The sequence below is a fragment of the Sus scrofa genome, chromosome 13 (assembly GCF_054392235.1).
Source record: "Sus scrofa isolate SSC_HxYL_T2T_F1_AM1 chromosome 13, Sscrofa_HxYL_maternal_Yorkshire_Landrace_v2.0, whole genome shotgun sequence".
In the NCBI taxonomy this organism is placed as follows: Eukaryota; Metazoa; Chordata; class Mammalia; order Artiodactyla; family Suidae; genus Sus; species Sus scrofa.
Window position 1 is genome coordinate 172023875 of NC_139395.1, and position 13749 is coordinate 172037623.

At 41.1% G+C, this 13749-nt stretch overlaps 1 protein-coding gene across 5 annotated transcripts in view; it reads right to left on the reverse strand.

The window, feature by feature from the left end:
* Positions 1-493: 493 nt before the first annotated feature.
* NXPE3 (neurexophilin and PC-esterase domain family member 3) overlaps positions 494-13749 on the reverse strand; it is a 38746-nt gene continuing 25490 nt past the window's right edge. For 3 of the 5 annotated variants that reach the window (XM_013990160.3, XM_003132693.5, XM_013990159.3), the window contains 2 exons: positions 4930-5136; positions 494-2214 (listed from right to left, as the gene is read on the reverse strand). In XM_013990160.3, coding sequence (XP_013845614.1) covers positions 1664-2214; positions 4930-5136 — 758 coding nt within the window. In that variant the 3' untranslated portion in view covers positions 494-1663. Of the gene's footprint in view, positions 2215-4929; positions 5137-13395; positions 13572-13749 lie in introns of those variants that run through there. The other 2 variants (XM_084991514.1, XR_014824922.1) reach the window with 2 other exon arrangements.

Genomic DNA, 13749 nt, shown 5'->3' on the forward strand with positions numbered 1-13749 from the left:
TCTACTGTGACTCAAAAAAAGAGTACTTACTAAATGGCCACAAATTAATTTAAACTTATTTAAGATTAATAAGATAAAGCTAGGAGTTACTACTGTGACTCAGCCCAGTTAAGAATCCAACTAATACCCATGAGGATGCCAGTATGATCTCTGGCCTCACTCTGGGTTAAAGGATCCAGTGTTGCCATGAGCTGTGGTGTAAGTCGCAGACGCAGCTCAGATCTGGCATTGCTGTGGCCGTGGTGTAGGCTGGTGGCTGTAGCTCCAATTCAACCCCTAGCCTAGGAACTTCCATATGCCACAGGAGCAGCCCTAAAGGAAAAAAAAAAAAAAAAAAGGCAGGGGGTGTGGGGAGAAGATAAAGACAGTCAAGTAAAATTGATAATTCGATTATTTTAAGATAGCCAACAGGAATAGCACCTTAACTTTCAGGCATGAGAGAATGTGTGTACCTTATGCTCAAATCAAGTTGTAATAGATTTCAATATCTGAATTTAATTTTAACTAGATTTTAATTTCTAATATGGGTAGGCAATCATATAACAACCAAAGAAGAAACACTCAAAATTGATGGAAATAATTTCCACAGCTTTATAACAAACAATAGCATTCTTTACATAAAAGTTAATTCTTAAAACCCTCAAACTTCAGAACACAAAAATAAATTTCCCTTTATAAATTTCCCCTTTCACGTTCCAAAAGTGGTTTTTCTGTTTTGCTTTCTCAATGGCCACACCCACAGCATATGGAAGTTCCCAGCCCAGGGATTGAATCCTAGCCACAACTGGAGGCCCTAACCCACTGCACTGGGCCAGGGATTGAACCCATGCCTCTGCAGTGACCCAAGCAGCTGCCATTGGATTTTTAATCCAATACACCACAGCAGGAATTCCAAAAATGATTAATTGAGAATAGGTATAATCCTGCAAAATTTAGCTAAATCAAATAAGTCATCCAATGCAAATATCAATTCAATGCACAGATTTTATATGTACTGCTTTCATATTTCCCTTTTCCTTCTTTTCTAGATAAAAGCAGGACACTGTAAATATTCTCATTAGAAAGTTCTGACCAAGGACACTGGCCTTTTCAAGTAATTCAGAAGAAGGTGGATCATCAAGAGAAACTCCTGAGACACAGCAGTCTTCAGTGAGTTACATGGAGCTGGTGACCTTAAGCCTCAGGATTAATTCACACTGCTGAAGATGAACCAACTACGCTATTCATGCAGATGTGCTTAATTTCCTTTATCAGATAAGCTGCAAACAACACTGCACTGCCAACCAAACTTGTCCCTGCCACTTAGGTCAGAACATGTTTCACACATTTTAGCACAGTAATATAGCCTCCCAGGAGAAGCTAGTTCAGACACACTCATTAGCATCTTTGGTTACAAGGGCAATAAAGTGTATAGATGCTGTTAATAATGGTTCTCCCATGGCTAGGTCAGGATTGGAAAAAATATCCTATAGGTAGATATAAATGTAATCTGCATTTTTTTTCTAAGCTCCTTACAAGTCATTATATAAAGTCCAGCTCTTTTTAAAATTTTGTACAATATCAATGGAAGCCATCTCTCCATTGGGCCACCCATAGACTTCCTGTAGTGCCGGTGATAGAGAAGGTCACTGAATATGATTCCTCCAGTCCCCTCCAGGGCAAGCTATGTCTCCAAGGGGCACACAAAGGACAGGAACATGTCCAGTTGGTTCTTCACAATAACTTCATCTGGATGCAGCTTGTGGGGTAGATAGTGGGCCAGGGTCATCTCCCAGGCATCAACGAGATATACTCCAACTCCTGAGAACATCTTCCGAAGGATGGTGTCCAGCTGAAAGTTGTACCAGTCGCTGTTGAAAAGGCTCACCTCAGGTCCCAACTCCTGGGCATTGGCTGTCCGAATGACCACCACGGTTTTAGGGCTTCGATCCAGGAGCTGGACAACGGCTCGACGGATGTTCCTGAGCCTCCGGATATACACTTCCAAGGGGAAGGTGCTGAAATGAGACCATACAGCGATGGCAACCACTGTGTTCTTCCCTCCTACGATGCCATTCAGCTCGTTGGCCACATAACGAAGGTCATTGCTAAAGACAGTCGTGAACCGGATGGGTGGACCGTGGCAGCGGTATTTGAGCAGGATGTTGTGCTTCTGGTCCACCGCAAGGAAGGGACCCACATTCTTGGGACTACCCAAGTTAAATTCCACTAAATCTGAAATAAGGAAAACTCAGATTCATAACAATGTTTAAAAGCAAGTGATATATTTTGATTATTCTTTAGTTAGTGGCTTCAAAGGACAATTTTTAAAATAAAAGTTCAACAACAAAAAGGTGTAATATAAATGTAAAGGAAATACCTACTTCACTTCACCTTGGCTCCCTTGGCTTGAATGGACCTTTATTCTAACATATTTATTATTTCAATCATTCCATAAGCGTGACATTACAAGTAACATCATCAGCAATAGATTCTAGACCTATGCCAATACCTCAGAAGCAAAATAACTTCTTTACCTCTTTTGGGCCAAGAAATCTTTCCGTTTGCACTGACTGTTGAATATCTACACAGCAATTCAGCATTTACACATTTTTGTTCTAACAAATATTATTTCTTCCAGAACAAGAACTATAACTTCTACTTTTTTACAAACACATAATAGTAATCAAACACCTCTTTTTACAATAAGCAAAAAAAAAAGCAACCCTGTTTCTTTTTACTTTAATTTCACCTTATAGATGGAAATCCATGTTAATGTCTTAAAGAACTTCTCTCTCCGTCCTACCAAAGACAGCAGCACAAGTCAGAATTCCCTTCTCTTTGTCCCCTTTATCTAAGTTGTGTTTCTAAATCTAGCTCCTCTGAGATCTTCTGAAGATCCCAAGAAATAGTAACTTATTCCCCCTTACTATTCCTAAAAAAAGCTATACAATTCTTCACTCAACATTCACCCCATGAGGAAAGAGGGTGTGTTTGATATCCCTAAATATTCCTCTATTGCCTTATACAGACCAGATTAAGTAACTTTCAGCAACTCAATAAATTAACATCTCCTGAGCACCTATTCAGTGCCAGTACCATTGTGCTCTAAGCCAGCAATGCTCAGATGGGTAAGCCACAGCACTCATCCTCTCAAGGAGTGATAGTCATTTCTAAAGAAGTAATATCAAACTATAACTGTCCCATCTTATTTACTCTTAAGGGTTCAAGTTAAGGTTTTGTTTTTTCTCCATTCAGTCCCAGGCTCCTCTTCCAGATTCTCATATGTAGTTCATTTCATTACTACTTAGCATTTGGCCCCACTTAACTGAATAAAAGCCCAACCCACCAATCTTTCTTTTGATTAAGATGAAGCACCAACTGGGAGTCTGGGGCTAGTAGATGCAAACTATTTATTTAGAATGGATGGGTAATGAAGTCCTACAGCATAGTACAAGAAACTGTGTCCAATCTCTTGGGATAGAACAGGATTGGATATGATATGAGAAAAAGAGTGTATATATACATATATGACTGGGTCACTTTGCTGTGTGGCAGAAATTTGCACAACACTGTAAATCAACTATACTTTCATTTTTTAAAAAGGAAAAAAAAAGAAGATCAAGCACTGATACAAGGCTTTACAGGTGAAAATCTGTCTGAAAAGGCTATGGTGGAAAATGATGAAGACACTCAATGTGATCACTGCTATGAAAGGAAATACGGAGCTACATCATTAGAATTTGGGAGTCAAGCAACTACAAGGGGTTCCGTTTGTGACTCAGTGGTAATGAACCAGACTAGTACCATAAGGAGGCAGGTTCAATTCCTGGCCCTGCTCAGTGAGTTAAGGATCTGGCACTCATTGCCGTGAGCTGTGGTATAGGTCACAGACGCTGCTCAGTGTTGCTGTGGCTGTGGTGTAAGCTGGCAGCTGCAGCTCCAATTCAACCCCCAGCCTGGGAACTTCCATATGCTGAGGGTGTGGCCCTAAAAAATAAAAAACTAAAATTAAAAAAAAACAAGCCAAACAAAAATGGAATTAACATTCTACCTTTAGGAGGTCATATCTACTTCCTCCTTTCCTCCTAAAAATTAAACTTGAAATTAAATTGATGTAATAAAAGAGCAAAAAGAAAAACATCACACACAACAACTTAAACTGTGGGAATTTGCTTTATGAAAGCCATCAAAAACCATTCCCACAGAGCTATTCATCAGCTCTTCCGCTCTGGTCAGGGTCAACAGTTCTGTTGCCCTGGATCCACCGCCACCCCTCACCCCACCCACAGTCCTTCTGGGATCATGGAATGAGAGATGGGCCTGCCATGAGCGGGGATTTTATCTGAATCTGAAGAGCTACCCCAGAGCCCAGCAGTGAGACCAGGAAGCTAAGAAGGCTAGGACTGACCCGACTCCCCCAGCAGGGGCCAGGTCCATCTCAGGGCCTACGACCAAGGATGGCTCCATCCGCTGCAAGGGTGTTTTAAAACAGACTACCATTTGGCTGCCTCCTTCCAGCTAAATCTATTGTAACCTTGGAGTTGGACCAAACAGAACTAGAAAAAGACAACTGGAAACATTCACTTCTATTTCGCAGCCCAGAATGTCAAAAATGACAGACACCTCTGAGGTGACAACATCCAGCTGCCTCAGCTCACACTTGGAGAAATGAAGTCCTGAGAAGTAGATGATTTGTCCAGGGTCACACAGCTAATCAGCAGTATGAACTCCAACGAGCACCCAGAGCTTTCATCAATGCATCACAACCCCACCACTGATGAGAAACTCTCACTCATCTCTCCAGGCTTAGGATACCTCTTGGGCCCTGCAGAGAAGTAACTGCCTCCTCATGTGATGCCTCTCTTTGGGCACTGGACTGGTCTGCCTATTCAAAACTGATTTTGTGTATATAGGAATGAGTTAGGAAACAAAGAGCAAAGTACTCACCTGGAACAAATGTAGTGAGATATTCAAACCATTGTCTGATTGTCGAGTCACCAAATAAATACACCACTTTTCTCTGTAAGCATTCTGTAATGTTGTCAGGGTCATTAAACTGGCGCATTTTAAACTTTCTGGGCCTCCATTGATCTTTATAATAATACCCAGAAGGAAAAGTTCCTAAGCCTTGAGATAGTTCTAGGCTGTTCATTTCTGGAGGGGAAAAAAAAAGATATTCTGAAATTCTCCTCCCACAAACCATATATTTAAAACATTCCAAGAGGAGTTCCCATCGTGGCTCAGTGGTTAACAAATCTGACTAGTATCCATGAGAAGGCAGGTTTGATCCCTGGCCTTGCTCGGTGGGTTAAGGATCTAGCGTTGCCGTGAGCTGGGGTGTAGGTTGCAGACGCGGCTGGGATCCCTAATTGCTATGGCTATATGGCTACAGCTCTGAGTCAACCCCTGTCCTGGGAATTTCCACATGCCTCGGGTGTGGCCCTAAATAGACAAAAGACTAAATACATACATACATACATACATACATACATACTTATATACAAACATTCTAAGAAACACAATTATGTCCCTATGTTTGTTAGCCTGTTGGCTATGGGTAATATTTACTGCCATCATATCTCAAAGAAATCCCAGACTTTCCCCCTCCCACAAAAAGTTCTCCTTTGCACAAAAATAGGAAGATCTGAAATGGGTGTGAGGGTGTTTGTGGATAGAAGAGGAAAAGGGGACGTTGAGCATTCCCTCTAATTATGCATGTTTTAATCAAAGCCAAAGATAAAGGCAGGCAAAAACCAAGGAAATATGCAGATCTAAGCATTGTCCAGCATTATCTCAGAACAGGAGAAAAGCTTCTCATCCAAATGCCTATGAGGTAAGTAAGAACTTAAATTCATGCTTTACATAAACATAGTAATATTAGTTTACTGTGTTTCAACCTTAAACAGAAAGTTTCAACCCATGGATCCTCCAGTCAAATAGTAACTCATAAAACCACCACTAACTACAGAAAACAAACCAATGACATACAGTCTAAAGAATTACTCCCCATAACACAAAAGGTTTAAAAGTCGTTATGCACAATAAACGATATTAAAATTGCACCAGCAGTGTGTACTCATGCTTGTAGCCTAGCTACACAGGATAACACAAGCCCAGGACACCTTTCCAGAGGGAGAGTCAACGCCCTTCTGCCCCAACACCTCCCTCAGAAAATGCCACTGAGAAAACAGCACGCTTTACATGCTTCACACCAAACAGGGATGCCTAATATTTCTCGCAAGTTACTGTGTACCAGACACTGTTCTGAGCAATTAAATATATCATCTCATATGATGCTCATGATAACCCTTTAAGGTAGGTCCTATTATTATTCCTACCTTTCAAAATAGTTAAGGAACTGGTCCTCAGCCCTAGAGCTGGTAGGTGGTAAAGCCAGGATCTAATCCATGCAGGTGAGCCCCCAGCCCACGCTCTCAATCACTAGGCTACATCGCCTCTCAAAAAGAGGTGCTTGTAGAGACTGACCATTCTCTTTTTGGCTTTTTTCCTGAAAGTGTACATTTATTCATTTCTAACACTTATTCAAATCTACAGTCTTCAAGAAACCACCAGTCATTTTATGTCACTTCCTTACACACCCCAAGGTTCAAGCCTTGATCATAATCCAGTAATTCTATAGTCTCACCTGTTAAACTACAATTCAAAATCCAAAAGCTCTTGGACTTCCCGCGTGGCTCACAAAATCCAAAAGGTCATGACTCAGAAATTTAAATTTAACTGAGTCTCCTATTTGTGACTATTTTCAACTTCTTTGACTTCTTGATATTATCTGTATTAGTCAAAATTATTTCGGTTGTACTCCCTTCAAAGACGATCCCCTATTTGACAGACAGTGCATATTTAATGTTTTTTTCATAGGTATCTGCTAGTTCTTTGCAGATTTGGGGTCTAAACTGAAAAGTAAACAGCATTTTGAGAGCTTTTATGGCATTTAATCAAAATTTATCAAAGAAAAATGGGAGGGGGGTTAGAGTAAGCATTTGTTTGGCTTATTCAAAAACAATTTCTCAACATGTGACCAAGTGTGGTTTTACCATGTCATCACACCTTGCCCGAAGCTCATTATATCAGCACATCAAGGCCACAGAGCACACACCTGCAGCCCAAAGAAAACATTTACTGGAATGGGAATTAAAAGTGATTTTGAAGTTATAATTTTTACCACAGTTAAGACTCAACTATTCCGTGCTAAATAAGTATTATAAAGAAACATGTATATAACACAGGAAACAATTACCATTTCCATTCAAATGTTAATTGTATTTACTACCAGAGTTAAGTCAAGCAAAGCAAATCAATTACTGAACCTGACATTAATTCTTTAAACAGGCAACGTTAGATAATAGCATAGTTTTAAAGTGAAATATGTGTACCTACATTGCCCTCTTATGGTCAACTGGGAGAAAACATTCTCTGATTACTAGGATTTTTAAGCAGTCTGAGGTTGTTTAGAAAGTCATTGTTTCTTGGAACTCAGAATACATTTTCACGTAAGATACTTGAGATATGAAAGCCCCTTAAATCCATTATATAACCCTTAACTTACATGTGGAATAAAAATAATTAAAAACAAAAATGAGTCATTACTCAGTTTTATGGTTATCTTGAACACTGATGGTGAAGGAAGTTTACAGAGGTGGTTGTAAGAGCAGATATCAAGATTTTTATGCAAAATCAGGAGGGACAGTTTTGATTATTTGTAAGTAAGGCCCCTGCTTCTCTAAAATGTTCTGGCTTCTCTTTAAAAGCCCGCAGCTGGGAGTTCCCATCGTGGCTCAGGGGAAAGGAATCCAACTAGTATCCATGAGGACGTGGGTTTGATTCCTGGTCTTGCTCAGTGGGTTAAGGATCTGGCGTTGCCTTGAGCTGTGGTGTAGGTCACAGACACAGCTCAGATCTGCGTGGCTGTGGCGTAGGCTGTGGCTGTGGCATAGGCTGGCAGCTGTAGCTCTGATTCAACCCCTATCCTGGGAACTTCCATATGCCATGGGTTTGGCCCTAAAAAGCAAAATAAATAAAAGCCCGCAGCTTACATTTTCCTCCAAAGAACATCATCCCATGTCATCCACCAGCCATAATGAGGGCTATCTGGACCACACATGGAACAAAATGAGAGAGAAAAGGCAGAGATAAGTTTCCCTAAGTGATCTAGAAAGAGCCAGGTGAGGACACCATGTGAATTAAGGGTGGGAGGTGTGTGCACATGTGCGAACACAGGTCCCTTAATTTTCTGGCACGGAATTAGGTGGAGAAGAAAGAACAGTAAAAAGCAGCTCAAAGGGGAGGACATGGTTCATGAGGGGAAAGAAAGACAAGATGGAGAAAGACAACTGCGGCAGACAACTGCCTGACCAGGGAAGGCGAGCACAGGAATGCCTGGGTGCCACCCTCGGGAGACAGGAATGGGGCCAGTACACTGCACTGTCTGGGCATGCCCTCTCACGTGCCACACCACAATTATAGTGGCTGCAGTTTGAGTTTACCCTTGAATTCTCTCTAGAAAACCTTGGGGACTTAGGAGTTACCCTGCTGGCACAGCAGGTTAAGGATCTGGTGTTGTCATTGCAATGGCTCAGGTTCAATCCCTGGCCTCAGAACTTCTACATGTTGTGGGCCCAGCCAAAAAAGAAAAATTGGGGGGTTTGATTTTGTTCTTTCTATTTTATTTTATTTGCCCTTTTTTAGGGCCGCCTACATGGCATATGGAGGTTCCCAGGCTAGGGGTCAAATCAGTGCTGCAGGGGCTGGCCTACACCACAGCCACAGCAACACCAGATCCAAACCACATCTGCAACCTATACCACAGCTCATGGCAACGCCAGATCCTTAACCCACTGAGCAAGGCCAGGGATCAAACATGCATCCTCATGGATGCTAGGCAGGTTTGTTTCCACTGAGCCACAACAGGAGCTCATGTTCTTTAAATTTCATTTCCCTCAAAGCTAAGCATTTTACAGAGGAAAGCTAAAAGTGCTATAGAAGGTAGAAATAGCTATCAAATAAGAGAATATTGAAAGGGGCCTAGAGAATAGCTAATCCAAATATCTTACAAAGGTGAAGAAAGCAGGTCACAGAGTGTGAGTGTTATGTGTAGGATATGAGTCCTTTGCTCTTTTAAGTTCACTGGACCTAGACCTTGGTTTCATTATCTATAAAATGGGTAAACTACTAGCCATTATGAAGGGTTGCTATGAAAATTCAATACTGTAATAGTGTGGACGCACATTTTTAACTTACAGTAAGGGGCCATACTTGAAGACTAGAAATATTCTATGTACTCTAAATATTATACATCTTGATCTGGGTGATAGTTAACTTATTAGTTTCCTACTGCTGTGTCAAAAACCACCACAAACCTAATGGTTTAAAAATAAAGGACGTTTATCTTCCCATAGTTCTGCAGGTCGGGAGTCTGGGGTGTGGTATAGCTGGGGACTGTGCTCAGGATCTCACCAGATGTCAGCAGAGCTGTGTTCTTTCCTGAAAGCTCTGGAGAGGCATCTGCTTCCAAGCTCATTCATTAGCTAAATTCAGCTCCTTGTAGTTATAGGACTGAGTTTCTCATTTCCCTGCTGGTCGACAGCCAGGGAATGCCTCTCAGCTCCTAGAAGCTGCCTACCTTCCTCACCCCATGGCCTCCTGCATCTTTCAGGCCAGCAACAAAGAATCTCCGTCATGTGGAATCTTTCTCACACTTTCTTTCAATGTCTTTCTTTTGAAAGAATCTGGGCCCTGTGATTATGTCCTGGGCTTATGTGACTAGGTCAAATCAACACAGAATAATCTCTTTCTTCAAAGTCAGCTTTGTCATATAATTGAAGGAAAGGGTTTATATAAGGACATGGATCACTGGGAGTAACCTTAGAATCCGGCCTACAAAGCTACAAAGCTATGTACAGATATAAAACTCCATCGTACTAAATATATGCTTATGATCTGTGTGCTCTATTGCACATAAGATAGGGTTCAATAGAGAAAAACAGTAAAAAGCTATAAAGATGTTGGTAGTCTATTGCTATTAGATCTAGTCCTATCCTAAACTTTCAGTAAGCTCCCCCCAAAACATGAACTCTGGTTTAGCTGCTGATGTTAGAAGCTATCAAGACATCAGGCTAATTGTGCGAGGACTGCCATGGAGGTGCTTATGAAAACTTGGGCAGTAATTCTGACACTGGGAAAGCCTGTCAGAGACCAGATGCTTGCCAGTGATGAGCTAGTCTACTCTAATCAAAAGCAGTGTTTCTTTGCTTTTGACTGGAATCATACCCATACAATGGGTAGCAATCTTAAGCAATCCACCAGGATCTAAATATGCATCTTAGAACAATTTTACCTTGTAGGAAAATCAATTAACTAATATATAAGTAATGCAATATCATAGGAAAAATAAAACCTTCAAAATATAAGATTTATAAGTGAAATAATAAAAGTTGAAAGACTATGAACTTTTCCAAGACCTGAACAAAGAAAATATAAGATGGGCCTGACATATCTTGTGGTGTCAGAAAGGAAGGAAGTGCTCAAAAAAATGAGTTAATTAATTAAAATGATGAAAGCATGTCAAAAGCGCCCAGAAGCCAAACTGGAACAGTTGGAACAACAACTGAATTGAATTATAACTCAAAGAATGAAAGATGGGGGAAAAAACTGTAACTGCAATGTATACATCTAAGGATGACCTGACCCCCTTGCTGTACAGTGGGAAAATAATTTAAAAAAAAAAAAAGGAAAAAAAAAAAAAAGAATGAAAGAGTCATGGGTCTATATTGATAAAATTAAATAAATGGTAAAGAAGGAACAACTCTTCCCTACAGAAAAATTCCAAGTAACAAAGGTATTAGGAATGAGAGGGAGAGAGCAAGCACCATTAGAACACCACAGAAATAACTGCTGCAGGGAGTTCTAGGCATGATGCTCAAGTCAGCAGTTGAGAGTTGAAGCAGAAACAGAATGCTACATAGACTCTGTATTAGTTTCCTGCAGCTGCTGTAACAAATTACCACAAATTTAGTAGCTTAAAACAATACAAATTTGTTATTTTATAGTTCTGAAAGCCAGAAGTCCAAAATGAGTATCACTGGGCCAAAACCAAGGTGTCGGCAGAGCCATGCTCTAGCTGAAGGATCTAGTATGGATTCAGTTCCACATTTCTAGCTGAAACAGAAAGACATGTTTTCTAGAGTTGTATTCTTTGACTCATGGCCCCCTTCTTCACTTCTAAAGACAGGATCACAGCATCTTCAAATCTCTGTTTCTATCTTTACATGGCCTTCTGTCTTCTTATGAACTCTCCCTCTGCCTCCTTCTTAAAAGAACACTTATGATTGTATCTACGGCCCACTCAGATAATCTCTCCTCATCTCAAAACCATTAAGCTAATCATGTATGCAAAGTTTCTTTTGCCGTATAAGGTAACAGTCACAAATGTGAGGGATTAGGATCTGGATGTCTTTAGGGGACATTATTCAGCCTACCACAGTCTCAAAGTATCTCCCCAGAACACTGAGTAAATATAGAGTGGAAAACCCAGGCAGACACCACTTCTTTAACCAAGTGATCAAGGTTAACATCATTACTAATATAAACTGACACACAACATCATTTTTGTCCTAGTCTTTCCCAAACTGCATAACCTCATTTCAATCAAAAGAAAACATTAGACAAACCCAAATCTAGAAAGATTCTAAAAAAACAACTGACCAATGCTCTTCAAAAGTATCAAAAAGATAGAACAAGAGCCAGGGGATCTGTCACAGAAGGAAGATTGAAGAAATGAGCAACTTGGGAGTTCCCATCCTGGCTCAGCAGAAACGGATCTGACTATCATCCACAGGGACGCAGGTTCAATCTCTGGCCTTGCTCAGTAGGTTAAGGATCTGGCATTGCCATGAGTTGTGGCTATAGGTCACAGACGCAGCTAGGATCCCGCATGGCTGTGGCTGTGGTATAGGCCAGCAGCTATAGCTCTGATCTGACCCCAGCCTGGAAGGGAACCTCCATATGCCACGGGTGTGGCCCTAAAAAGACTAAATAAATAAATAAATAAATAAATAAAAAGAAATGTGCAATTAAATGCAAAGTGAGATCTGCACTGGATCCTGGAACAAAGAAAGGACATGAGTGGAAAAACTGATGCAATCCAAAAAAACTCTGCAGTTTAGATCATCATATTGTACTAACGTTAAATTCTTAGGTTTGATAAGTTTCTGTGATTTCTTAAGATGTCAAACATTAGGGGAAGTTGGGTGAAAGCTATACAGGAACTTTGTACTATAGTTTCACAACTCTTAAATCTAAAATTATCTGAGAACAAAACATTTTTAAAAGAGGAAAAGGAATGAAGGGAGACAGGGAAGAAGGAATGGAAGGAACAACGTGAGCCCTTCGTTTACGATCTTTAAGTGCCCCCTGCTGGTCACTAAGGTGAACTTCTTGAAGTTCCCCCAAGCTGGACTTTTTTTTTTTTTTTTTTTTTGCTTTTTAGGGCCACACCTGCAGCATATGTAAGCCCTCAGTCTAGGGGTCGAATCTGAGCTACAACTGCCAACCCACACCACAGCCACAGCAATGCGGGACCCAAGCCAAGTTTGGGACCTACACCTCAGCTCACAGCCACACCAGATCCCCCACCCACTAAGCCAAGCCAGGGATTGAACCCACATCCTCATGGATACTAATCGGATTGGTTTCCTCTACACCACAACAGGAACTCCATAGCTGGGAGTTCTTTGACATTAAATAAAGCAATTTCCCTTCTATTTTCTTTCCAATTATCTACCTGTCCCGAGATGGTTTTCTCAAAACCAGGCTACTCTGTTCCTACTGATTCATGGTTGCTCTTTTCCTCTAAAAATCCATCAAAAGCCTCACAAGTTACTGAATCTTCTCTCTCAACAGAAGAGTATATCACAAACCCACAACCCCTTCCTGGCTGAACCCCAAGACATGTCAGGTGCAAGTGAATCATCTGAACCTCCTCCTACTGACCATCCCACTGGCCAGTCAGAGACATTACAAGGTGGGCAAGTCAGACAACCAGGGCTGTGGAAGAGAAGGACAGATGCAGTAGTGGGATGGGGCCTCCTGCAGTGTCAGACCTAAGTGTGAAGAGTACAGTGCTACTGGGAGGTACCATGTTTACTGACATCTCAGCTGTGGGGTTGAGGGCCAAGCAGACAATAGGGATGTTTTACATTTCTGTCCTCTATAATTAATAACTCACTGGGTTTAAGTAAGTGAAATACAGCTCTTCATTAGGAAAAGACTGGGATTTCTTGTGGCACATGACAGTGAAGACCAGAGATACAAACTGGCACTGTCCTGCCTACAGCTGGACCATATTATTTAGCTCACACAATATTTTAAAAGTTTTTAACTGAATGCCAATGTTAGTTTTTTGGGTTTTTTGGTTTTTTTTCTTTTTTTGTCTTTTTAGAGCCACACCCACAGTGTATGGAGGTTCCCAGGCCAGGGGTCGAATTGTAGCTGTAGCCACCGGCCTACGCCAGAGCCACAGCAATGCCATATTCAAGCCGCCTCTGCGACCTACACCACAGCTCACGGCAACACTGGATCCTTAACCCACTGAGTGAGGTCAGGAATCGAATCCACATCCTCATGGATACTAGTCAGATTTGTTAACCACTGAGCCACACCAGGAACTCCTAGATACCAATGTTTTGAAATCTGGAGACATCATATCAAAAATTAAGACTTCCAGTTTTTCACGGAAAAAAAATCCACAGA